The sequence below is a fragment of the Lepisosteus platostomus genome, chromosome 4 (genome assembly GCF_059453375.1).
Source record: "Lepisosteus platostomus isolate fLepPlt1 chromosome 4, fLepPlt1.hap1, whole genome shotgun sequence".
Taxonomy (NCBI): Eukaryota; Metazoa; Chordata; class Actinopteri; order Semionotiformes; family Lepisosteidae; genus Lepisosteus; species Lepisosteus platostomus.
Genome location: NC_142614.1, coordinates 10,810,335 through 10,837,664, shown reverse-complemented (window position 1 = coordinate 10,837,664; position 27,330 = coordinate 10,810,335). Strand labels below are relative to the sequence as shown.

The window sequence follows — 27,330 nt, the reverse complement described above, 5'->3', positions numbered from 1 at the left end:
AAGCGCCTTGACAATCCGGCACAAGCAGCAGATTTCCGCGGGGAGACAGGGCGGGGAGCGGGCGAGGGGAGACCCCTCCGTTCTCTCTCCCGCCGCGGGGAGACGGGGCGGGGCGGGGCAGGGGCAGGGGCGAGGGGAGACCCCTCCGTTCTCTCTCCCGCCGCGGGGAGACAGGGCGGGGCGCGGGCGAGGGGAGACCCCTCCGTTCTCTCTCCCGCCGCGGGGAGACAGGGCGGGGCGCAGGCGAGGGGAGACCCCTCCCTTCTCTCTCCCGCCGCGGGGAGACGGGGCGGGGCGCAGGCGAGGGGAGACCCCTCCGTTCTCTCTCCCGCCGCGGGGAGACGGGGCGGGGCGGGGGCGAGGGTTGGGTTGTCCGGATCCCTGGATCCCATCCTGCCTCTTCTGAATGGATCCTACAGAATCCGCTCCAGCCATGTTCCTCACCCCCACCCCTCATTGTGTAAAGGAGTGTTGTCTGTCCCGAACACTCCCAAACTCAATCCTGTACCCCATCCTGGGCACTGGGCTGGCGCGCCAGAGGGAGGGAGGGATGGAGAAGAGTTTTTCTTGTGTCAGCGGTCGGTTAGGAATCGATCGCCCAGTGGGGAGCCTTGGACAGCCCCCACACGGGGGCGTTTTCTGCCTGGCTGCCCAGCAGCGCAGGGCTGGTCAGATCGGTGTGCGAGGAGCCGGAGCTCCTCAGCGACTTGTCACCTGCCAACGGATAAGAGCCGACTGCACAAATGCAGGCTACATGACCACGGATCAATTAATCACCACGAGGACAGGAACGAGCTCGATTTTTCTTTTACAGATTCATAGTCTCAGAGCCTCATTAGCAGGACTGGTGAATGACAGTGTTGCCGATGCAGTAACAATTAGCAAAACATGTACTGGCATTCAGGACAATAGAGTATTCTTATCGTTAAAGAGACCGACTCCGTGGTGTCCACCTGTGAGCTTTAACTTTCTCCCTTCATCTCTCCGCCTCTCCTTCACAGTCCCCAGACGTCTCCCTCTCTTTCTCCATCACTCTCTGCCCCTCTCTTGCCTCTCCTTCTTCCTGTCTAGACTTGGATCAGTTTGCCTCTCTGGATCTCCATCGCCCTCTCTGCTCTCCTCTGTAACACTCCCCACGGCACACGCCTGACACAAACGACCTGTTGCTTCAGGTCAGACAGATCCGCTCTCTGCGGTACAGGAAGTGGTCTTGTAGCTTTATGGAGTAAACCTGACTGGGGGTCAGTTATATGTGATGGATAACCATCCGCATCTCTGCCCGCTGGCTGCTCATGTCCAGTTCCCCCTGAGCTGCTGTGATCCAGATGTGACCATGCTGAATTCTGACCGCGCCTGAGCTGGATTCACAAGAGCTGCTCTGATAGAGGACAGTTGTACATATGAGTCAGTGGCTGACGCTCAGTACACCCCCCCACAGCTCCTGCTCGTGTCTCACATGTCCAAGGCCATTGCGCAGCTTTTGCAACTTTTAATAATAATAATAATAATAATTGCTTACACTTATATAGCGCTTTTTCTGGACACTCCACTCAAAGCGCTTTACAGGTCATGGGGATCCCCTCCACCACCACCAATGTCCAGCCCCACCTGGATGATGCGACGGCAGCCATAGTGCGCCAGAACGCTCACCACACATCAGCTATCAGTGGGGAGGAGAGCAGAGTAATGAAGCCAATTCACAGAGGGGGATTATTAGGAGGCCATGATTGATAATAGCCGATGGGGAAATTTGGCCAGGATGCCGGGGTTACAGCCCTACTCTTTTCGAGAAACACCCTGGGATTTTTAATGACCACAGAGAGTCAGGACCTCTGTTTTACGTCTCATCCGAAGGACGGTGCCTGTTTACAGTATAGTGTCCCCGTCACTACACTGGGGCATTAGGACCCACATGAGCCGCAGGGTGAGCACCCCCTGCTGGCCCCCCTAACGCCTCTTCCAGCAGCAACCTTAGTTTTTCCCCGGAGGTCTCCCATCCAGGTACTGACCAGGCTCACACCTGCTTAGCTTCAGTGGGTTGCCAGTTGTGAGTTGCAGGGTGATATGGCTGCTGGCCAATTTTGCAAATTGTTGGGCAGCTCAGTCCTTCCTCTTTCTACCTCCGCAGTAACCCCCCTGTCCCTCTCTCTCACTCCCTCTCTCCTCACTTTTTTTATCCCTCACTCTTCCTCACTCCCTCTGTCCTCAACTGATATCTCATCCCACACTCTTCCTCACTCCCTCTCTCCCTCTCTCCTCAACTGATTTCTCATCCCTCACTCCCTCTCTCCTCAACTGATCTCTCATCCCACACTCTTCCTCACTCCCTCTCTCCTCAACTGATCTCTCATCCCACACTCTTCCTCACTCCCTCCCTCTCAGGTCCCAGGCTCCTCTATCCCGATAGTCATTAATTGACAGTTTTGTATGATAATTGCTGGAAAGTGCTGGTGCAGAAGGGCCTGGTTGCCTAGACAACAGGATTTCCCCGGAGGCCTCGGCAGCTGTTGCCATGGAGTAGCCATGGCAACGGGTGGTCAGGGATGGAACGAGAGAGGGATGGCACCTTGGCACTCGGCATGGAGCAGGAGGCCTGGCATTGGGAGAGAGGGAGAGTCTGGCAAAGGAAGAAAGGAATACAGAGGGGAGAGCCCCAGGAAAGATGAGAGAAGGAGTGAGAGAGACAGGGAGAGTGGGGTGAGGTGCAGAGAGTGTGTCAGAGAAGCAGAGTGATAGGAGAGTAAGAGAAGGAATGGCAGTGCAGGTGGGACATGGAGAGCTAAATATGGAAAGTGTTAGAGGACGAGGGTGGAGAGGTACTCTGTGTTGGTGCCCTCTCTCCCACACTCTGCTCCCCATTAACACACCACGGGGGCGGGCGCTCAATACTGCACTCCAGGGCTGTAGCCTGACCCGACTCCCCCCACGCACTGATCACACCAGCAGGGAAAACACCAAACAACTCCTACCACCGCAGACCTGCCTCACTCTCACTGAGGGGATCTCGCTGGATTGGTGCGATTGCGTCTGGTGCTCTAGCAGTGTCTGCAGTGCAGTAGGTGTGACAGTGTGTGTGTGCTAGTGAATTCAGGGGGAGTGTGAGAGGAGAGGGACAGCAGTGGCTCTAGCAGTGTCTACAGTACAGTCAGGTGTGACAGTGTGTGTGTGCTGGTGAATTCAGGGGGAGTGTGAGAGGAGAGGGACAGCAGTGGCTCTAGCAGTGTCTACAGTACAGTCAGGTGTGACAGTGTGTGTGTGCTGGTGAATTCAGGGGGAGTGTGAGAGGAGAGGGACAGCAGTGGCTCTAGCAGTGTCTACAGTACAGTCAGATGTCATTCCCACCTCCTTTCCCCTTCACTCATTCTCTCTCCCTCTGTAGATGATTTATATGCTAATGCTCTCTGTGTTTAGAAGCTGCCATCATGTCCTATCAGCATCTCTGTCTTCATTTGTGTCTCCGGAGACTGGGTAACTGCTCTCCCTTCTCCGCGCCTGTCAGAACTCTTTCATCTCCTCTCTTACTTGTTATTTTTTACGTTTTAATGTTGTGACGTTCTTTCAGACCAGGTAATTGCATCATCAGTGTGAAGAAAGTGTTTGCAGTAGGTGGGTTCATGGGTGGGTTTTCAGAAATCTGCTGTGAAGCAGGTTCAGGGCATCAGTCTGTCAGGGTGTCAGTCTCTCAGTGTGACAGTCAGGGTGTCAGTATGACACTCAAGATCAGGCTGTCAGGGTGTCAGTATGACACTCGGGGCATCAGTCTGTCAGGGTGTCAGTCTGTCAGGGTGTCAGTATGACACTCAGGGCATCAGTCTGTCAGGGTGTCAGTCTGTGAGGGTGTCAGTTTGACACTCAGGTCATCAGTCTGTCAGGGTGTCAGTTTGACACTCAGGGCATCAGTCTGTCAGGGTGTCAGTCTGTCAGGGTGTCAGTATGAAACTCAGGTCATCAGTCTGTCAGGGTGTCAGTCTGTCAGGGTGTCAGTTTGACACTCAGGTCATCAGTCTGTCAGGGTGTCAGTTTGACACTCAGGGCATCAGTCTGTCAGGGTGTCAGTTTGACACTCAGGGCATCAGTCTGTCAGGGTGTCAGTCTGTCAGGGTGTCAGTATGACACTCAGGGCATCAGTCTGTCTGGGTGTCAGTCTGTCAGGGTGTCAGTTTGACACTCAGGGCATCAGTCTGTCAGGGTGTCAGTTTGACACTCAGGGCATCAGTCTGTCAGGGTGTCAGTCTGTCAGGGTGTCAGTATGACACTCAGGTCATCAGTCTGTCAGGGTGTCAGTCTGTCAGGGTGTCAGTTTGACACTCAGGGCATCAGTCTGTCAGGGTGTCAGTCTGTCAGGGTGTCAGTTTGACACTCAGGTCATCAGTCTGTCAGGGTGTCAGTTTGACACTCAGGTCATCAGTCTGTCAGGGTGTCAGTCTGTCAGGGTGTCAGTTTGACACTCAGGGCATCAGTCTGTCAGGGTGTCAGTCTGTGAGGGTGTCAGTTTGACACTCAGGTTATCAGTCTGTCAGGGTGTCAGTTTGACACTCAGGGCATCAGTCTGTCAGGGTGTCAGTCTGTCAGGGTGTCAGTATGACACTCAGGGCATCAGTCTGTCCGGGTGTCAGTCTGTCAGGGTGTCAGTTTGACACTCAGGGCATCAGTCTGTCAGGGTGTCAGTCTGTCAGGGTGTCAGTTTGACACTCAGGGCATCAGTCTGTCAGGGTGTCAGTCTGTCAGGGTGTCAGTTTGACACTCAGGGCATCAGTCTGTCAGGGTGTCAGTCTGTCAGGGTGTCAGTATGACACTCGGGGCATCAGTCTGTCAGGGTGTCAGTCTGTCAGGGTGTCAGTATGACACTCGGGGCATCAGTCTGTCAGGGTGTCAGTCTGTCAGGGTGTCAGTCTGTCAGTCGGTGTCAGTATGACACTCAGGTCATCAGTCTGTCAGGGTGTCAGTCTGTCAGGGTGTCAGTCTGTCAGTATGACAGACAGGGTGTCAGTCTGTCAGTGTGACAGTCAGGGTCCATGCCCTTCAGCGTAGATTATATTGCATTTCTAGATCATTCGTCCAAACATTTGAAACAAAAAAGAACTGCCTGTGTCCAGTGCGAGTGTGAGGCCGTGGCATTCTGTACAGTGTCACATCCCACGGCCCTTCCAGCAAGCAGCCTTCTCCACAGCGGAGGGGAAAGGAGGACAGCAGATTTGGAAGGAGAGGGAGGGAGACAGGCTGTCGAGAGTCTGGAATGTGCAGGGCAGACCATCTGCACAGAGAGGGAGACACCAGGGGGAGCGACAGCCGGTTCAGCTTGGCACGAATGGGTAACAGTGAGGGAGAGGCAGGACAGCTCCTGAGCTCTGACAGTGTGGTGAGAGAGAGACAGGACAGATCCTGAACTCTGACAGTGTGGTGAGAGAGAGACAGTATAGCTCCTGAACTCTGACAGCGTGGAGAGAGAGAGACAGGACAGCTCCTGAACTCTGACAGTGTGGTGAGAGAGAGACAGGACAGATCCTGAACTCTGACAGCGTGGAGAGAGAGAGACAGGACAGCTCCTGAGCTCTGACAGTGTGGTGAGAGAGAGACAGGACAGATCCTGAACTCTGACAGCGTGGAGAGAGAGAGACAGGACAGCTCCTGAGCTCTGACAGTGTGGTGAGAGAGAGACAGGACAGATCCTGAACTCTGACAGCGTGGAGAGAGAGAGACAGGACAGCTCCTGAGCTCTGACAGTGTGGTGAGAGAGAGACAGGACAGATCCTGAACTCTGACAGCGTGGAGAGAGAGAGACAGGATAGCTCCTGAGCTCTGACAGTGTGGTGAGAGAGAGACAGGACAGATCCTGAACTCTGACAGCGTGGAGAGAGAGAGACAGGACAGCTCCTGAGCTCTGACAGTGTGGTGAGAGAGAGACAGGACAGATCCTGAACTCTGACAGCGTGGAGAGAGAGAGACAGGACAGCTCCTGAGCTCTGACAGTGTGGTGAGAGAGAGACAGGACAGCTCCTGAGCTCTGACAGTGTGGTGAGAGAGAGACAGGATAGCTCCTGAACTCTGACAGCGTGGAGAGAGAGAGACAGGACAGCTCCTGAGCTCTGACAGTGTGGTGAGAGAGAGACAGGACAGATCCTGAACTCTGACAGTGTGGTGAGAGAGAGACAGGATAGCTCCTGAACTCTGACAGTGTGGTGAGAGAGACAGGACAGCTCCTGAACTCTGACACTGTGGAGAGAGAGAGACAGGATAGCTCCTGAACTCTGACAGTGTGGTGAGAGAGACAGGACAGCTCCTGAACTCTGACACTGTGGAGAGAGAGAGACAGGATAGCTCCTGAACTCTGACAGTGTGGTGAGAGAGAGACAGGACAGCTCCTGAACTCTGACAGTGTGGAGAGAGAGACAGGACGGCTCCTAAACTCTGACAGTATGGAGAGAGAGAGACAGGACAGCTCCTGGACTTGGACAGTTTGGTGAGAGAGACAGGCAAGGAGAGTTTCTTCTTTAAAAAGTGCAATCTGAGGAAATATTCCCAATTGTTAAAATCCAAGGTTTGGATTTGTACAGTTTCTCGCCTCTGGGTTCTGTGGATTATTACTCCTAAATAGTAAAGGTCACTCACAGGGTAACACAACACCAGGCACAATAGGCAGGTGACACTAACACTGTTGCACTGTTGTGTGGTACAGTTCAAGCTGTGTGTGTGTTTCCGTGCGTGCATCATGCAGGGCCAGACACTGATGCTCTTGTGAAAGGCTGGAGTTTGGATGAGAGAGACTGTCCTCGCTTAACACACAACAGAAAGACGTTACTGCTGGTCTTGTACTTCAAGGACAGGCTTTCTTGATCGGTTGACTGATTGATTTTCTGTACTGTATTGTATCTTTCTCTGTAGGCCAACTCTCCTCCCGTGGTTGTAAACACAGACACTATCGATGGCTCGCCTTATGTAAGGAATATATTTCTCTTCTCTCGTTTTCCCCCTTCCCCTCTGTCCACCTGTCTGTCCAGACATTCACCTGGCCCAGCTAACACATCGCCCCAATCTCTGTGTCTCTGTCTCTCTGTGTCTCTGTCCACTTGTGTGTCTGTCCAGACATTCACCTGGCCCAGCTAACACATCGCCCCTATCTCTGTGTCTCTGTCCACTTGTGTGTCTGTCCAGACATTCACCTGGCCCAGTAAACACATCGCCCCTATCTCTGTGTCTCTGTCCACTTGTGTGTCTGTCCAGACATTCACCTGGCCCAGTAAACACATCGCCCCTATCTCTGTGTCTCTGTCCACTTGTGTGTCTGTCCAGACATTCACCTGGCCCAGCTAACACATCACCCCTATCTCTGTGACTGTCTCTCTGTCCACTTGTGTGTCTGTCCAGACATTCAGATGGCACAGCTAACACATCGCCCCTATCTCTGTGACTCTGTCTCTCTGTCCACTTGTCTGTCTGTCCAGACATTCACCTGGCCCAGCTAACACATCGCCCCTATCTCTGTCTCTCTGTCTCTCTGTGTCTTTGTCCACTTGTATGTCTGTCCAGACATTCACCTGGCCCAGCTAACACATCGCCCCTATCTCTGTCTCTCTGTCTCTCTGTGTCTCTGTCCACTTGTGTGTCTGTCCAGACATTCACCTGGCCCAGCTAACACATCGCCCCTATCTCTGTCTCTCTGTCTCTCTGTCCATCTGTCTGTCCAGACATTCACCTGCCCCAGCTAACACATCGCCCCTATCTCTGTCTCTCTGTCCACTTGTGTGTCTGTCCAGACATTCACCTGGCCCAGCTAACACATCACCCCTATCTCTGTGACTGTCTCTCTGTCCACTTGTGTGTCTGTCCAGACATTCACATGGCACAGCTAACACATCGCCCCTATCTCTGTGACTCTGTCTCTCTGTCCACTTGTCTGTCTGTCCAGACATTCACCTGGCCCAGCTAACACATCGCCCCTATCTCTCTGTCTCTCTGTCTCTCTGTCCACTTGTGTGTCTGTCCAGACATTCACATGGCACAGCTAACACATCGCCCCTATCTCTGTCTCTCTGTCTCTCTGTGTCTTTGTCCACTTGTCTGTCTGTCCAGACATTCACCTGGCCCAGCTAACACATCGCCCCTATCTCTGTCTCTCTGTCTCTCTGTGTCTTTGTCCACTTGTATGTCTGTCCAGACATTCACCTGGCCCAGCTAACACATCACCCCTATCTCTGTCTCTCTGTCTCTCTGTCCACTTGTCTGTCTGTCCAGACATTCACCTGGCCCAACTAACACTTCGCCCCTATCTCTGTCTTTCTGTCTTTCTGTCTCTCTGTCTCTCTGTCTCTCTGTGTCTTTGTCCACTTGTCTGTCTGTCCAGACATTCACCTGGCCCAGCTAACACATCACAGCTTGCTGTCCGCCCTGAACCCAGCTGTGTTTTCAAACAGGTTCTCAGGTTTTCAGACGGGCTGTTTAATTCGAACTTTAATTAAATGAACTGAACAAAGCTGCTTGATAGAGCCTTTAATGTCCACCTGTCTACTGACTAATGAAATGGAATCATTCCAATGCAAACCTCCAGTATGTATGGGTACTGAAAATAATTAAAGTGCTGTATGAATCCTGTTATTAGACCAGGAAAGGGTTCGAGTAAATGCCTGGACGCAATCCCAGCAGGTGTGGGGTCCCCAGGGTCAGGGTGCGGGACCCCTTGTTTAGATGAGGCGCATGCATGGAGCTGAGAACTCAGTGTGCCAGTGTGACTTCCTGACAGTTTCCCGAGTCACAGCCACTGGAGGATGGGAGAAACGCAGGAAAGAGAGTCGGCTGTTCTGTACTGTGCTCAAGCATCCTGTTCAATCCTTCCCTGTCCGCATGGGGACAGCTAGCAGGATTGTCAGCCCATACCAACCTGGCCTTAACCCCAACACTACATGTGATCCTTCAGTCCAAACCCTGAATCTTCACTCCAGTCGTGACACTCCTCCTAACATCACTTAGGCTTACACTTAATCCTCCGAATTATCCCTGAGCCCAGCTCCAACCCTCGTGCTAACCTTTCCTGTCGATCTTCCCGCGCCCTCTGCCTTGTCCCTGACCCCTGACCCCTGACCCCTCAGAGCGCCGCTATCAAGAGGTCACCACTGAACACTTCACATCTCCTTGGGTCCAGACCTTGCTCTGGTCTTAGTGGACAATCAGACCATGTCGCTCCACATTCTTGCTGTGTCTCCTGTTACCATCTTCTGTTGTCTTTGGTCACCATCTGCACAACCATACTGGTGTGGATCATACTGGTGTGCACTGGGAGTCTGACTGGCCACACTGTAATACCTGGAGTGGATCTTACTGGTGTGCACTGGGAGTCTGACTGGCCACACTGTAATACCTGGAGTGGATCGGACTGGTGTGCACTGGGAGTCTGATTGACCACACTGTAATACCTGGAGTGGATCGGACTGGTGTGCACTGGGAGTCTGATTGACCACACTGTAATACCTGGAGTGGATCGTACTGATGGACGTTGGGAATCTGTGCAGCAAGAGGCCTGCCTGTTGAAGCTGTTTTTGTGAGATTGTTCCGCTGTCTGGCTCACTGTCCTTCGTGCTGTCGGGTCTGCTAGTGTGTGGGCTCACCACCCTGGTTCTGTTCCTCATTATTTCAGTTGTCACGAATGTTAACCTGTCTCTGTCTGTGTCTTCCCTCTCTCTCAGGTGAACGGGACAGATGGAGAGGTGGAGTATGAGGAGATCACGCTGGAAAGGGTGAGGCTTGTTGTCCACCCCCTGTCAGATCACTCACCCCGGGACTCTGCACAGAGCCTGACAGGAGAGTGAGGACTGTGCACACCCTCCTCTGACACCCCCTGTCAGATCACTCACCCTGGGACTCTGCACAGAGCCTGACAGGAGAGTGAGTGCTGACTGGAGGAGCAGTACATCTCTCGCTGACATCAGTGCAAGCCTGCAGAAGCCCATCAAGTCACAGAAGGCACTATTGCAGCAGGAAAGAGAGCCCTGCCAGAGTAGTCCCAGCTCTGCCCTGCCAGTGCCACCTGCTGGCCGGGGCCACATACCTCAACCTGCACTTCTTGAACAAACATCTTTACTGCTACAGCCTCTCAGGGGATTCTTGCTTAATTATTTCATTCATAATCATCAGGGATTATTAGAACCACACTCGGAATTGTTTTACTTTTATATTTTTGCTGCGCGAATAATGCTATAACACCTGCCTTTTAATCAGCAGGGTTTATGTTAATGTGCATGTTTAAACTTCAACTGTGAGCGCTTAGCCTTTCAGATCCTTCACCCCCCATTAAAACTAATAGCACACCTGCAATGCAAATTCAATACTGTTGGATAAACACAAGCAGTGCGGGAGACACGGGGCTGCCCCTTCTTTTCAAAGGCTGAGAGGACGCACTTCTCCCACAGGGACTAAATCGAGCAGCTTGACGCAGCTTTGATTGTGCCATCACCTGGCACAAACACACAACAGGCACAGCTAATTAGTCAGCACTGGGCAGATCAGATGGCCTCAGCCTCCGGTCAGACTGAGGAAGCCCTTGGCAGGTGTCGTGGTCGACTTAAAGAAATTAACTTTAAAGGGTCTCAGGATCGTAGCCTGACCTTGTGTCTGTCCTCTGACCTGCTGTATCTGTGTCTGTCCCGCAGGGTAATTCTGGTTTGGGGTTCAGCATTGCAGGGGGCACAGACAACCCCCATGTCGGCGATGACCCCAGCATCTTCATTACCAAGATCATCCCAGGGGGAGCGGCCGCCCAGGATGGCAGATTGAGGTGCTGACCCTGTAGTACACGATGTCCCTGGAGATACTGTACTTGTAGACACTAGGAATGTCTACCCATAGACGTTGCACTCTCTCCCCTATAGATAGGGGATATTCTCCCCACATAGATACAGCACTTTATCTCCTTTACTGTAGCTAAAGCATACTGTCCCCTGTAGACATCGCATAGTGTCCCCTACAATCCCTGCACATTGTCCTCTGTAGGACAGCACCCTGTCCCCTGTAGCCCTTGGCATTCTCACCCTGATAGACGCTGAACATTGTCCTCTGTAGGATTGCACCCTGTCCCCTGTAGACTTTGGCACTCTCACCCTGATAAACGCTGAACATTGTCCTCTGTAGGACTGCACCCTATCCCCTGTAGACCTCGTGTACAGTTTCCCTTGCACACTCTCCCTGATAGACACTGAACATTGTCCTCTGTAGGACTGCACCCTGTTTCCTGCAGACCTTGGCACTCTCACCCTGATAGACGCTGAACATTGTCCTCTGTAGGACTGCACCCTGTCCCCTGTAGACCTTGGTACTCTCACCCTGATAGACGCTGAACATTGTCCTCTGTAGGACTGCACCCTGTCCCCTGTAGACCTTGGCACTCTCACCCTGATAGACGCTGAAGACAGAGTGTGTGGCTAACAGGGGTCTCTAACATCTCAGGGTGAATGACTGTATCTTCTACGTGAACGAGGTGGATGTGCGTGAGGTGACCCACAGCCAGGCTGTGGAGGCGCTGAAGGAGGCGGGCGCCATTGTGCGGCTCTACGTCATGCGCCGGAAACCGCTGGCCGAAAAGGTCACCGAGATCAAGCTCATCAAGGGGCCCAAAGGTCAGAGGTCACTGAAAAGTTCTCAGTCAAGGCTGGGCGTCTATGTCCCTCTGTGTTAGCAAGCTAGAGCTTAGTGAATGGGCGTGTCTCTATTTCTCTGTGCGTTTGGGGTTCAGTATAACTGGGGGAGTGAGGTTGACTGGTGTGTTAGCGTCTCTCTTTCCTTGCAGGGTTGGGGTTCAGTATAGCTGGGGGAGTGAGGTTGACTGGTGTGTTAGCGTCTCTCTTTCCTTGCAGGGTTGGGGTTCAGTATAGCTGGGGGAGTGAGGTTGACTGGTGTGTTAGCGTCTCTCTTTCCTTGCAAGGTTGGGGTTCAGTATTGCAGGGGGAGTGGGGTTGACTGGTGTGTCTGTGTCTCTCTGTCTCTGCAGGGTTGGGGTTCAGTATTGCAGGGGGAGTGGGGAACCAGCACATTCCAGGGGACAACAGCATCTACGTTACCAAGATCATTGAGGGGGGGGCAGCACACAAGGATGGGCGACTACAGATTGGGGACAAGATCCTGGCTGTAAGTCTGACCCCTCTGTCACCTCGTCTGACCCCTCACTGACCCCGTAACCCTACTTTTGCCCTTTTAACAATTTGTTACCCCTCTCTTGCCCCCTATCCTTCTGTGACCCTATAACCCCCCCGATACCCTACCCTAACCCTCTGTTCCTCCTCTCTGTACTGCCATTCGCCCCTCTGGCTCATTGGTCGTCAGTAGTTAACTGGTCCCGGTATCTCATCTAGCTGTTTCTAGAGAGAAGCCAGGGTATTGGCTTCAACAAGAACTGGGCAGCTTGTTCCCCACTCCCACCACCCTTAAGTCTTGTTCTCGGTTTTGAATGCACTTCCACACAGTTTCCCCTAGTCCCCTCTGGGTGGCATGCCACTGTTGAGTCTGTTCAGTCCTCTGGGCGGAGTGTGGTGATGCCCTGAGGTGTTTGGGTCCTCGTATCAGGTCCCTTCTGAGTCTTTCCTGTTCAAGACCGAAGAGATTCAGTTCCTTCCACCCGACAGTAGAGGACATGGGACACCTGAGAAGGTATCAGGATTAGTGATTGATTGGACTTATTCCGGATCAGAAATATCTGTTTGATACAGAATAAAGTACAATTGTGTAAATATTATGAAACTGTACACAATATTCTGAATATTCTGAAGGTCTTACTAGTACATTAGCATAACATACTTTGCTTTACATTTCACACTTTAACTTAATATCGTGACATTCTGTTTGCTTTCCATTGCACATTGAAGATGTACATGATGTGCAAACATGAACACATCAGTATTTTTCAGACGTAGCCTCTACTCTCCTGTTCCAGCCCTCGCAATGGGCCTTTTAACTCTATCCCTCCCCTTCTCCTTCATTCTCACTCTCCATCTCTGTCTCTCGCTGTTTCATGGCCTCCAGTATGGACTCTCTCAGTGACAGTACCCCATCTGTTGGGCAGTGCAGGAATTGCAGTTGATCTGAGTCCCACACACCCCAGAAACAGGGAATGTTCTTACATTAAACAGCAAGCAGCTTCTTCCTGTAATATATGCATTCCTAAAATTAAACATCTGTGCATGTGGCTGTCTCTGTTTGACCAACATCCCTGGAACAGTCCTGATCGTTCTTTGAAAGTCATATTACGTTCTGATCAGTTCTGACTCTTGTGTCTAGGGGAGAACATGGGGTTAGTGAATAATGTGTTCATTTTGCCTGTCTCTCTGTGTCTGTGCGTGTGTCTTTCGGTGTATGCCTGTGTTGTACTCTCTGTCTGTGGTCTCCATGCATGTCCATGTGTTTGTGCGGTTGTGTGTTTGTCTGTCCGTATGTGTGTGCAGGTGAACAATGTGTGTCTGGAGGATGTGATGCACGAGGATGCTGTTGCTGCTCTGAAGAACACAGCGGAGGTGGTGTATCTGAGAGTGGCCAAGCCCACCAACCTGTACCTGACTGACTCCTACAACCCCCCCGACATCACCAGCTGTGAGTCTGACTCTTCTGACTCCTACACGTCCTGACACACCTGTCTCTCGCTCTGACTCCTGTACCTGCTGACACACCTGTCTCTCGCTCTGACTCCTGTACCTGCTGACACACCTGTCTCTCTCTCTGACTCCTACACGTCCTTACACACCTGTCTCTCGCTCTGACTCCTGTACCTGCTGACACACCTGTCTCTCGCTCTGACTCCTGTACCTGCTGACACACCTGTCTCTCGCTCTGACTCCTGTACCTGCTGACACACCTGTCTCTCTCTCTGACTCCTACACGTCCTGACACACCTGTCTCTCGCTCTGACTCCTGTACCTGCTGACACACCTGTCTCTCTCTCTGACTCCTGTACCTGCTGACACACCTGTCTCTCTCTCTGACTCCTACACGTCCTGACACACCTGTCTCTCGCTCTGACTCCTACACCTCCTGACACACCTGTCTCTCTCTCTGACTCCTGTACCTGCTGACACACCTGTCTCTCGCTCTGACTCCTGTACCTGCTGACACACCTGTCTCTCTCTCTGACTCCTACACGTCCTGACACACCTGTCTCTCTCTCTGACTCCTGTACCTGCTGACACACCTGTCTCTCTCTCTGACTCCTACACGTCCTGACACACCTGTCTCTCGCTCTGACTCCTGCACCTCCTGACACACCTGTCTCTCGCTCTGACTCCTGTACCTGCTGACACACCTGTCTCTCGCTCTGACTCCTGTACCTCCTGACACACCTGTCTCTCTCTCTGACTCCTACACGTCCTGACACACCTGTCTCTCGCTCTGACTCCTGTACCCGCTGACACACCTGTCTCTCTCTCTGACTCCTGTACCTGCTGACATACCTGTCTCTCTCTCTGACTCCTGTACCTGCTGACATACCTGTCTCTCTCTCTGACTCCTGTACCTGCTGACACACCTGTCTCTCGCTCTGACTCCTGTACCTGCTGACACACCTGTCTCTCTCTCTGACTCCTACACGTCCTGACACACCGGTCTCTCTCTGACTCCTGTACCTGCTGACACACCTGTCTCTCTCTCTGACTCCTGTACCTGCTGACACACCTGTCTCTCTCTCTGACTCCTACACGTCCTGACACACCGGTCTCTCTCTCTGACTCCTGTACCTGGTGACACACCTGTCTCTCTCTCTGACTCCTACACGTCCTGACACACCTGTCTCTCTCTCTGACTCCCGTACCTCCTGACACACCTGTCTCTCTCTCTGACCCCTGCACCTGCTGACACACCTGTCTCTCTCTGACATCTACACGTACTGACACACCGGTCTCTCTCTCTGACTCCTGTACCTCCTGACACACCTGTCTCTCTCTCTGACTCCTACACGTCCTGACACACCGGTCTCTCTCTGACTCCTGCACCTCCTGACACACCTGTCTCTCTCTGACCCCTACACGTCCTGACACACCTGTCTCTCTCTCTGACTCCTGCACCTGCTGACACACCTGTCTCTCTCTCTGACCCCTACACGTCCTGACACACCTGTCTCTCTCTCTGACTCCTGCACCTGCTGACACACCTGTCTCTCTCTCTGACTCCTACACGTCCTGACACACCGGTCTCTCTCTGACTCCTGCACCTCCTGACACACCGGTCTCTCTCTCTGACTCCTGCACCTCCTGACACACCGGTCTCTCTCTCTGACTCCTGTACCTGCTGACACACCTGTCTCTCTCTCTGACTCCTACACATCCTGACACACTGGTCTCTCTCTCTCTGACTTTCTTCCACTTGTCTGCTGTACTCCACTCAGTGCAAGTGTGTGTGTTAAAAGTGCCTGTGTGTCTCCACAGCATACTCCCCTCACATGGACAACGAGGTTGGCCACCCAAACTACCTAGGCACAGACTACCCACAGGCCCTCACGCCAACGTCACCACGGAGATACTCCCCCATCCCCAAAGGCATGCTGGGAGACGATGACATACCCAGGTTTGGGACTTTCAAATACTGTACCAATCAGTGATACTGTGTGAATTATCTCTCCCTGTGCGTTACTGTGCTGTGCAGTATGTGAATCCCCTTCCCCCCTTTCAGATCACTATTAATGTACTGTAGTGTCCAGTGTGTCTGTATTAACCCCCTTCTCTCTCTCAGTGCAGTCTTAATGGACTGTAGTGTCCAGTGTGTCTGTATTAACCCCTCTCTCTCAGTGCAGTGTTAATGTACTGTAGTGTCCAGTGTGTCTGTATTAACCCCTCTCTCTCAGTGCAGTGTTAATGGACTGTAGTGTCCAGTGTGTCTGTATTAACCCCTCTCTCTCAGTGCAGTGTTAATGTACTGTAGTGTCCAATGTGTCTGTATTAACCCCTCTCTCTCAGTGCAGTGTTAATGGACTGTAGTGTCCAGTGTGTCTGTATTAACCCCTCTCTCTCTCAGTGCAGTGTTAATGTACTGTAGTGTCCAGTGCGCCTGTATTAACCCCTCTCTCTCAGTGCAGTGTTAATGGACTGTAGTGTCCAGTGTGTCTGTATTAACCCCTCTCTCTCAGTGCAGTGTTAATGGACTGTAGTGTCCAGTGTGTCTGTATTAACCCCCCTCTCTCTCAGTGCAGTGTTAATGCACTGTAGTGTCCAGTGTGTCTGTATTAACCCCTCTCTCTCAGTGCAGTGTTAATGGACTGTAGTGTCCAGTGTGTCTGTATTAACCCCTCTCTCTCTCAGTGCAGTCTTAATGGACTGTAGTGTCCAGTGTGTCTGTATTAACCCCCCTCTCTCTCTCTCAGTGCAGTGTTAATGGACTGTAGTGTCCAGTGTGTCTGTATTAACCCCTCTCTCTCAGTGCAGTGTTAATGTACTGTAGTGTCCAGTGTGTCTGTATTAACACCTCTCTCTCTCTCAGTGCAGTGTTAATGTACTGTAGTGTCCAATGTGTCTGTATTAACCCCTCTCTCTCAGTGCAGTGTTAATGGACTGTGGTGTCCAGTGTGTCTGTATTAACCCCTCTCTCTCTCAGTGCAGTGTTAATGTACTGTAGTGTCCAGTGCGCCTGTATTAACCCCTCTCTCTCAGTGCAGTGTTAATGGACTGTAGTGTCCAGTGTGTCTGTATTAACCCCTCTCTCTCAGTGCAGTGTTAATGGACTGTAGTGTCCAGTGTGTCTGTATTAACCCCTCTCTCTCTCAGTGCAGTGTTAATGCACTGTAGTGTCCAGTGTGTCTGTATTAACCCCTCTCTCTCAGTGCAGTGTTAATGGACTGTAGTGTCCAGTGTGTCTGTATTAACCCCTCTCTCTCTCAGTGCAGTGTTAATGTACTGTAGTGCCCAGTGTGTCTGTATTAACCCCTCTCTCTCTCAGTGCAGTGTTAATGTGCTGTAGTGTCCAGTGTGTCTGTATTAACCCCTCTCTCTCAGTGCAGTGTTAATGGACTGTAGTGTCCAGTGTGTCTGTATTAACCCCTCTATCTCAGTGCAGTGTTAATGGACTGTAGTGTCCAGTGTGTCTGTATTAACCCCTCTCTGTGCAGTGTTAATGTACTGTAGTGATTAATCCCTCTGTCTCTCAGGGAGCCCAGGAGAGTTCTGATCCACAGGGGCTCCACAGGGCTGGGCTTCAACATTGTGGGGGGTGAGGATGGTGAAGGCATCTTCATCTCCTTCATCCTGGCAGGGGGGCCGGCTGACCTGAGCGGGGAGCTGAGGAAAGGGGATCAGATTCTGTCTGTGAGTGACCCTCCATCACTGTCTCGGCCACCTCTCTCTCTCTGTACTTCTCTCGTTCTGCTCTTCCCCTCTCTCCCTGCCTCTCCATCTCTCCAGCTCTGTATCGCTCCAGCACTTCGGACGCTCTGTCATGCTCTCTGTCTACTCTGTCAGGTGAATGGCGTGGATCTCCGGAGCGCCACCCATGAGCAGGCAGCCACTGCGCTGAAGAATGCGGGTCAGACTGTCACTATCATCGCACAATACAGACCGGAGGGTAGGTGCTGCCCAGCACAGCCTAATGCAGATCAGTCCCGTACAGCCCAAGGTAGAACAGTCCAATGCAGCACTGTACGCTACAGTCCAGTCTAATACTATACGCTACAATCCAGTTTAATACTATACACTACAATCCAGTCTAATACAGTACGCTGCAGTCCAGTCTAATACTGTAAGTTACAGTCCAGTCTAATACTGTACACTACAGTCCAGTCTAATACTATACGCTACAATCCAGTCTAATACAGTACGCTACAGTCCAGTCTAATACTGTAAGTTACAATCCAGTCTAATACTGTACACTACAGTCCAGTCTAATACAGTACGCTACAGTCCAGTCTAATACTGTATGCTACAATCCAGTCTAATACTATACGCTGCAGTCCAGTCTAATACAGTACGCTACAGTCCAGTCTAATACTATACGCTGCAGTCCAGTCTAATACAGTACTCTACAGTCCAGTCTAATACTGTACACTACAGTCCAGTCTAATATTGTACTCCATAATCCAGACCAATACTGTACACTACAGTCCAGTCTAATACTGTACCCTACAGTCCAGTCTAATACTATACACTGCAGTCCAGTCTAATACAGTACGCTACAGTCCAGTCTAATACTGTACCCTACAGTCCAGTCTAATACTATACGCTGCCGTCCAGTCTAATACTGTATGCTACAGTCCAGTCTAATACTGTACATTGAAGTCCAGTCTAATACAGTACGTTATCAGTCCAGTCTAATACTGTATGCTGAATCCAGTCTAATACAGTACTCTACAGTCCAGTCTAATACTGTAAACTGCAGTCCAATCTAATACCGTACTCTACAGTCCAGTCTAATACTGTACGCTACAGTCCAGTCTAATACTATACGCTGCAGTCCAGTCTAATACTGTACGCTGCAGTCCAGTCTAATATTGTACTCCATAGTCCAGACCAATACAATACTCTACAGTCCAGTCTAATACTGTACCCTACAGTCCAGTCTAACATTGTACTCCATAGTCCAGACCAATACTGTACACTACAGTCCAGTCTAATATTGTACTCCATAGTCCAGACCAATACAGTATGCTACAGTCTCAGGCAGATTGAAATTAAAGAGCTTTATTGTCATGACCAATGAAATACAGTGATTTCAAGCAATAACCATTAGAATGAATGCACACAAGCTGACGCTTGGAACTGAGACCCTGATCAAAGCTTTTAGTTTCCCAGCCAGTCCACCCTTGGCTGATGTCATGATCAGAGGTGATGTCATCTTAAAAGGGCTCCAGTCAGATTTCTCTCGCGTTGCAGAGTACAGCCGGTTTGAGGCGAAGATTCACGACCTCCGGGAGCAGCTGATGAACAGCAGTATGGGCTCTGGCACCACCTCCCTGCGCAGCAACACCAAGAGAGGCTTTTACATCAGGTACACAACACTACACAACATTACACAACTCTATACAACACCACATCCCTGTGCAGCAACACCAGGAGAGGCTTTTACATCAGGTACACAATAATAAGCAACATTGCACAACACCACCTCTCTGCACTACAACCCCAAGACAGACTTTTACATCAGCTACACAACACTACACAATACCACTTCCCTGAGCTGCAACATCAAGAGAGGCTTTTTCATCAGGTACACAACACTACACAATAGTGTGACTGTCTCTCTCTCAGCGTGCAGTGTGACTGTCTCTCTCTCTCAGGGTGCAGTTACTGTCTCTCTGTCTCAGTGTGCTGTGTGACTGGCTCTCTCTCAGGGCACAGTGTGACTGTCTCTGTCTCAGTGTGCAGTGTGACTGTCTCTCTCTCAGGGCGCAGTGTGACTGTCTCTCTGTCTCAGGGCGCAGTGTGACTGTCTCTCTCAGTGCGCAGTGTGACTATCTCTCTCTCTCAGGGCGCAGTGTGACTGTCTCTCTGTCTCAGGGCGCAGTGTGACTGTCTCTGTCTCAGGGCGCAGTGTGACTGTCTCTCTCAGTGTGCAGTGTGACTCTCTCAATTCAATTCAATTCAATTCAAGGTGCTTTATTAGCATGACCGATAGGTACAATCAGTGTTGCCAAAGCAAATAAAAATAATAAAATTAACATAGAACAAAACAAAAAATAGAAGTAAAATAAAATCTACAGACATGTTACAGACATTTACAACAAAGACATATTATATTATATAATATTGACTCTCTCTCAGGGCGCAATGTGACTGCCTCTCTGTCTCAGTGCGCAGTGTGACTGTCTCTCTGTCTCAGGGCGCAGTGTGACTGTCTCTCTCAGGGCGCTGTGTGACTGTCTCTCTCAGTGTGCAGTGTGACTGTCTCTCTGTGTCAGGGCGCAGTGTGACTGTCTCACTCTCTCAGGGCGCAGTGTGACTGTCTCTCTGTCTCAGGGTGCAGTGTGACTATCTCTCTGTCTCAGGGCGCAGTGTGACTGTCTCTCTCTCAGGGCGCAGTGTGACTGTCTCTCAGCATGCAGTGTGACTATCTCTCTCTCTCAGGGCACAGTGTGACTGTCTCTCTGTCTCAGTGTGCAGTGTGACTGTCTCTCTCTCAGGGCGCAGTGTGACTGTCTCTCTGTCTCAGGGTGCAGTGTGACTGTCTCTCTCAGTGCGCAGTGTGACTATCTCTCTCTCTCAGGGCGCAGTGACTGTCTCTCTGTCTCAGGGCGCAGTGTGACTGTCTCTGTATCAGGGCGCAGTGTGACTGTCTCTCTCAGTGTGCAGTGTGACTCTCTCAATTCAATTCAATTCAATTCAAGGTGCTTTATTAGCATGACCGATAGGTACAATCAGTGTTGCCAAAGCAAATAAAAATAATAAAATTAACATAGAACAAAACAAAAAATAGAAGTAAAATAAAATCTACAGACATGTTACAGACATTTACAACAAAGACATATTATATTATATAATATTGACTCTCTCTCAGGGCGCAATGTGACTGCCTCTCTGTCTCAGTGCGCAGTGTGACTGTCTCTCTGTCTCAGGGCGCAGTGTGACTGTCTCTCTCAGGGCGCTGTGTGACTGTCTCTCTCAGTGTGCAGTGTGACTGTCTCTCTGTGTCAGGGCGCAGTGTGACTGTCTCACTCTCTCAGGGCGCAATGTGACTGCCTCTCTGTCTCAGTGCGCAGTGTGACTGTCTCTCTGTCTCAGGGCGCAGTGTGACTGTCTCTCTCAGGGCGCTGTGTGACTGTCTCTCTCAGTGTGCAGTGTGACTGTCTCTCTCAGTGTGCAATGTGACTGCCTCTCTGTCTCAGTGCGCAGTGTGACTGTCTCTCTGTCTCAGGGCGCAGTGTGACTGTCTCTCTCAGGGCGCTGTGTGACTGTCTCTCTCAGTGTGCAGTGTGACTGTCTCTCTGTGTCAGGGCGCAGTGTGACTGTCTCACTCTCTCAGGGCGCAATGTGACTGTCTCTCTGTCTCAGGGCGCAGTGTGACTGTCTCTCTCAGGGCGCAGTGTGACTGTCTCACTCTCTCAGGGCGCAGTGTGACTGTCTCTCTGTCTCAGGGTGCAGTGTGACTATCTCTCTGTCTCAGGGCGCAGTGTGACTGTCTCTCTCTCAGGGCGCAGTGTGACTGTCTCTCAGCATGCAGTGTGACTATCTCTCTCTCTCAGGGCACAGTGTGACTGTCTCTCTGTCTCAGTGTGCAGTGTGACTGTCTCTCTCTCAGGGCGCAGTGTGGTTGTCTCTCTGTTTTAGGGCGCAGTGTGACTGTCTCACTCAGGGCGCAGTGTGACTGTCTCACTCTCTCAGGGCGCAGTGACTGTCTCTCTGTCTCAGGGCGCAGTGTGACTGTCTCACTCTCTCAGGGCGCAGTGTGACTGTCTCTCTCTCAGGGTGCAGTGTGACTGTCTCTCTGTCTCAAGGCGCAGTGTGACTGTCTCTCTCTCAGGGTGCAGTGTGACTGTCTCTCTGTCTCAGGGCGCAGTGTGACTGTCTCTCTCTCTCAGGGCGCAGTGTGTCTGTCTCTCTCTCAGGGTGCAGTGTGACTGTCTCTGTCTCAGGGCGCAGTGTGACTGTCTCTCTCTCAGGGTGCAGTGTGACTGTCTCTCTGTCTCAAGGCGCAGTGTGACTGTCTCTCTGTCTCAGTGTGCAGTGTGACTGTCTCTCTGTGTCAGGGCGCAGTGTGACTGTCTCACTCTCTCAGGGCGCAGTGTGACTGTCTCTCTGTCTCAGGGTGCAGTGTGACTATCTCTCTGTCTCAGGGCGCAGTGTGACTGTCTCTCTCTCAGGGCGCAGTGTGACTGTCTCTCAGCATGCAGTGTGACTGTCTCTCTCTCTCAGGGCGCAATGTGACTGCCTCTCTGTCTCAGTGCGCAGTGTGACTGTCTCTCTGTCTCAGGGCGCAGTGTGACTGTCTCTCTCAGGGCGCTGTGTGACTGTCTCTCTCAGTGTGCAGTGTGACTGTCTCTCTGTGTCAGGGCGCAGTGTGACTGTCTCACTCTCTCAGGGCGCAGTGTGACTGTCTCTCTGTCTCAGGGTGCAGTGTGACTATCTCTCTGTCTCAGGGCGCAGTGTGACTGTCTCTCTCTCAGGGCGCAGTGTGACTGTCTCTCAGCATGCAGTGTGACTATCTCTCTCTCTCAGGGCACAGTGTGACTGTCTCTCTGTCTCAGTGTGCAGTGTGACTGTCTCTCTCTCAGGGCGCAGTGTGACTGTCTCTCTGTCTCAGGGTGCAGTGTGACTGTCTCTCTCAGTGCGCAGTGTGACTATCTCTCTCTCTCAGGGCGCAGTGACTGTCTCTCTGTCTCAGGGCGCAGTGTGACTGTCTCTGTCTCAGGGCGCAGTGTGACTGTCTCTCTCAGTGTGCAGTGTGACTCTCTCAATTCAATTCAATTCAATTCAAGGTGCTTTATTAGCATGACCGATAGGTACAATCAGTGTTGCCAAAGCAAATAAAAATAATAAAATTAACATAGAACAAAACAAAAAATAGAAGTAAAATAAAATCTACAGACATGTTACAGACATTTACAACAAAGACATATTATATTATATAATATTGACTCTCTCTCAGGGCGCAATGTGACTGCCTCTCTGTCTCAGTGCGCAGTGTGACTGTCTCTCTGTCTCAGGGCGCAGTGTGACTGTCTCTCTCAGGGCGCTGTGTGACTGTCTCTCTCAGTGTGCAGTGTGACTGTCTCTCTGTGTCAGGGCGCAGTGTGACTGTCTCACTCTCTCAGGGCGCAATGTGACTGCCTCTCTGTCTCAGTGCGCAGTGTGACTGTCTCTCTGTCTCAGGGCGCAGTGTGACTGTCTCTCTCAGGGCGCTGTGTGACTGTCTCTCTCAGTGTGCAGTGTGACTGTCTCTCTGTGTCAGGGCGCAGTGTGACTGTCTCACTCTCTCAGGGCGCAGTGTGACTGTCTCTCTGTCTCAGGGTGCAGTGTGACTATCTCTCTGTCTCAGGGCGCAGTGTGACTGTCTCTCTCTCAGGGCGCAGTGTGACTGTCTCTCAGCATGCAGTGTGACTATCTCTCTCTCTCAGGGCACAGTGTGACTGTCTCTCTGTCTCAGTGTGCAGTGTGACTGTCTCTCTCTCAGGGCGCAGTGTGGTTGTCTCTCTGTTTTAGGGCGCAGTGTGACTGTCTCACTCAGGGCGCAGTGTGACTGTCTCACTCTCTCAGGGCGCAGTGACTGTCTCTCTGTCTCAGGGCGCAGTGTGACTGTCTCACTCTCTCAGGGCGCAGTGTGACTGTCTCTCTCTCAGGGTGCAGTGTGACTGTCTCTCTGTCTCAAGGCGCAGTGTGACTGTCTCTCTCTCAGGGTGCAGTGTGACTGTCTCTCTGTCTCAGGGCGCAGTGTGACTGTCTCTCTCTCTCAGGGCGCAGTGTGTCTGTCTCTCTCTCAGGGTGCAGTGTGACTGTCTCTGTCTCAGGGCGCAGTGTGACTGTCTCTCTCTCAGGGTGCAGTGTGACTGTCTCTCTGTCTCAAGGCGCAGTGTGACTGTCTCTCTCTCAGGGTGCAGTGTGACTGTCTCTCTGTCTCAGGGCGCAGTGTGACTGTCTCTCTCTCTCAGGGCGCAGTGTGTCTGTCTCTCTCTCAGGGTGCAGTGTGACTGTCTCTGTCTCAGGGCGCAGTGTGACTGTCTCTCTCTCAGGGTGCAGTGTGACTGTCTCTGTCTCAGGGCGCAGTGTGACTGTCTCTCGTCTCAGGGCACAGTGTGACTGTCTCTCTGTCTCAGTGTGCAGTGTGACTGTCTCTCTGTGTCAGGGCGCAGTGTGACTGTCTCACTCTCTCAGGGCGCAGTGTGACTGTCTCTCTGTCTCAGGGTGCAGTGTGACTATCTCTCTGTCTCAGGGCGCAGTGTGACTGTCTCTCTCTCAGGGCGCAGTGTGACTGTCTCTCAGCATGCAGTGTGACTGTCTCTCTCTCTCAGGGCACAGTGTGACTGTCTCTCTGTCTCAGTGTGCAGTGTGACTGTCTCTCTCTCAGGGCGCAGTGTGGTTGTCTCTCTGTTTTAGGGCGCAGTGTGACTGTCTCACTCAGGGCGCAGTGTGACTGTCTCACTCTCTCAGGGCGCAGTGACTGTCTCTCTGTCTCAGTGCGCAGTGTGACTGTCTCACTCTCTCAGGGCGCAGTGTGACTGTCTCTCTGTCTCAAGGCGCAGTGTGACTGTCTCTCTCTCAGGGTGCAGTGTGACTGTCTGTCTGTCTCAGGGCGCAGTGTGACTGTCTCTCTGTCTCAGGGCGCAGTGTGTCTGTCTCTCTCTCAGGGTGCAGTGTGACTGTCTCTGTCTCAGGGCGCAGTGTGACTGTCTATCTGTCTCAGGGTGCAGTGTGACTGTCTCTGTCTCAGGGCGCAGTGTGACTGTCTATCTGTCTCAGGGCGCAGTGTGACTGTCTCTCTGTCTCAGGGCGCAGTGTGACTGTCTCTCTGTCTCAGGGCACAGTGTGACTGTCTCTCTGTCTCAGGGCGCAGTGTGACTGTCTCTCTGTCTCAGGGCGCAGTGTGACTGTCTCTCTGTCTCAGGGCACAGTGTGACTGTCTCTCTGTCTCAGGGCGCAGTGTGACTGTCTCTCGTCTCAGGGCACAGTGTGACTGTCTCTCTGTCTCAGTGTGCAGTGTGACTGTCTCTCTGTCTCAGGGCACAGTGTGACTGTCTCTCTGTCTCAGGGCACAGTGTGACTGTCTCTCTGTCTCAGGGCGCAGTGTGACTGTCTCTCTGTCTCAGGGCGCAGTGTGACTGTCTCTCTGTCTCAGGGCGCAGTGTGACTGTCTCTCTGTCTCAGGGCGCTGTTCGACTATGACAAGACGAAGGACTGTGGCTTCCTGAGCCAGGCCCTGGGTTTCCGGTTCGGAGAGGTGCTGCAGGTCCTGGACGCCAGCGACGAGGAGTGGTGGCAGGCGAGGCGGATCACCCCTGATGGAGAGGGGGACGAAATCGGCTTCATCCCCAGCAAGAGGAGGTCAGGAGCATAGCCTCATCCCTCCATCACTCTCTCTCCATCACACTCTTTATCCACTGTCCTCCTCCATCACACACTCCTCTCCTCCATCACCACACACTCCTCTCCTCATCCATCATTAAACACTTCTCTCCTCCATCATCACACACTCCTCTCCTCCTCCATCATCACACACTCTCCTCCTCCATCATACACGTCTCTCCTCCATCATCACACACACGTCTCTCCTCCATCATCACACACTCCTCTCCTCCATCATCACACACTCCTCTCCTCCTCCATCACACACTCTCCTCCTCCATCATACACTTCTCTCCTCCATCATCACACACACGTCTCTCCTCCATCATCACACACTCTCCTCCTCCATCATCACACACTCTCCTCCTCCATCATACACTTCTCTTCTCCATCATCACACACTCCTATCCTCCATCATCACACACTCCTATCCTCCACCATCTCACACACCTCTCCTCCTCCATCATCCTCCAGTCTCCTGGATACTCACAGCCTTCCTCTCTCTGCTCCCTCTTCTCTCTCCAGGGTCGAGAGGAAAGAGTGGCCTCGGCTGAAGATGAAGGAGAGGGTAAGGAGTGACAAACTTATAGTCTGGCACTCTGATTGACACATTGGCACTCAGACACTCGGACACAGTGACAACCCAACTGGCACTCTGGCACTGACTGACACACTGACACTCTGACAGACACACTGATGACTCTGATACACTGACTGAAAAACTGACTGGCAGACATTCTGACCCATTGACAAGAACTCTGAATAAAAGACACTGTGACTGACAAATAACCTGACTGACAGATATGCTGACTGATTGACAGACACTCTTACTGACAGACATGCTGACTGGTTGACAGACACTGTAATTGACAGAAACTCTGGCTGAATTACACTATTATCACACTGACTAACAGACACTGACAGATCGATACACTGACTGACAGACACTCTGACAGATTGATACACTGACTGACAGACACTCTGACAGATTGATACACTGACTGACAGACACTCTGACAGATCGATAAGCTGACTGAGAGACACTCTGACAGATCGATAAGCTGACTGAGAGACACTCTGACAGCTGATACACTGACTGACAGACACTCTGACAGATCGATAAGCTGACTGACAGACACTCTAACAGATCGATACACTGACTGAGAGACACTCTGACAGGCTGATACACTGACTGACAGACACACTGACAGGTTGATACACTGACTGACAGACACTCTGACAGATCGATACACTGACTGACAGACACTCTGACAGATCGATACACTGACTGACAGACACACTGACTGACAGACACACTGACAGGCTGATACACTGACTGACAGACGCTCTGACAGATCGATACGCTGACTGACAGACACACTGACAGGTTGATACACTGACTGACAGACAGTCTGACAGATTGATACACTGACTGACAGACACTCTGACAGATCGATACACTGACTGACAGACACTCTGACAGATGGATACACTGACTGACAGACACACTGACTGACAGACACACTGACAGGTTGATACACTGACTGACAGACACACTGACTGACAGACACACTGACAGGTTGATACACTGACTGACAGACACTCTGACAGATCGATACACTGACTGACAGACACTCTGACAGATGGATACACTGACTGACAGACACACTGACTGACAGACACACTGACAGGCTGATACACTGACTGACAGACGCTCTGACAGATCGATACGCTGACTGACAGACACACTGACAGGTTGATACACTGACTGACAGACAGTCTGACAGATTGATACACTGACTGACAGACACTCTGACAGATCGATAAGCTGACTGAGAGACACTCTGACAGCTGATACACTGACTGACAGACGCTCTGACAGATTGATACGCTGACTGACAGACACTCTGTGAATCAGAATCAAGCTGAATCAGACAGGCTGATACACTGCCAATGCTGTAGAAGATGATGATGATGAGCGCTGGTGCGGGGCACTGGGTGAAACTATTTTCTCTCTGCAGGACCGCAGCCGAGACAGCATCGGATCGCAAGGTGAGCGTCTCCACTGCCAGCAATGCCCCCTTGCCAGCGCCCTGCTGCAGCTACTCTTCATGTTTAGTTAGAAATTGCCTTTATCACCCAGCCTGGATAGGCCAGGTGTTTGGGATGCAACTCTTCGTCAGCAGCACCTGTACTGACATAGGGAGGTGCTCCTCTGACACCCCCTGTCAGATCACTCACCCTGGGCCTCTGCACAGAGCCTGACAGCAGAGTGAGGACTGTGCACACCCTCCTCTGACACCCCCTGTCAGATCACTCACCCTGGGCCTCTGCACAGAGCCTGACAGCAGAGTGAGGACTGTGCACACCCTCCTCTGACACCCCCTGTCAG

The 27,330-nt window shown here is 51.8% G+C and overlaps 1 protein-coding gene across 10 annotated transcripts in view; it reads left to right on the top strand.

The window, feature by feature from the left end:
• Window positions 1-27,330, top strand: part of LOC148672617 (disks large homolog 4-like) — a 123,761-nt gene that overhangs the window by 84,527 nt on the left and 11,904 nt on the right. For 7 of the 10 annotated variants that reach the window (XM_088628409.1, XM_088628407.1, XM_088628413.1 and 4 more), the window contains 13 exons: window positions 6,883-6,936; window positions 9,678-9,728; window positions 10,641-10,765; window positions 11,434-11,603; window positions 11,975-12,111; window positions 13,422-13,566; window positions 15,390-15,528; window positions 17,102-17,258; window positions 17,412-17,514; window positions 18,819-18,933; window positions 24,741-24,917; window positions 25,464-25,506; window positions 26,960-26,990. In XM_088628409.1, the coding sequence (XP_088484535.1) occupies window positions 6,883-6,936; window positions 9,678-9,728; window positions 10,641-10,765; window positions 11,434-11,603; window positions 11,975-12,111; window positions 13,422-13,566; window positions 15,390-15,528; window positions 17,102-17,258; window positions 17,412-17,514; window positions 18,819-18,933; window positions 24,741-24,917; window positions 25,464-25,506; window positions 26,960-26,990 (1,447 nt within the window). The remainder of the gene's footprint in view (window positions 1-6,882; window positions 6,937-9,677; window positions 9,729-10,640; window positions 10,766-11,433; window positions 11,604-11,974; window positions 12,112-13,421; window positions 13,567-15,389; window positions 15,529-17,101; window positions 17,259-17,411; window positions 17,515-18,818; window positions 18,934-24,740; window positions 24,918-25,463; window positions 25,507-26,959; window positions 26,991-27,330) is intronic. The other 3 variants (XM_088628411.1, XM_088628408.1, XM_088628416.1) reach the window with 1 other exon arrangement.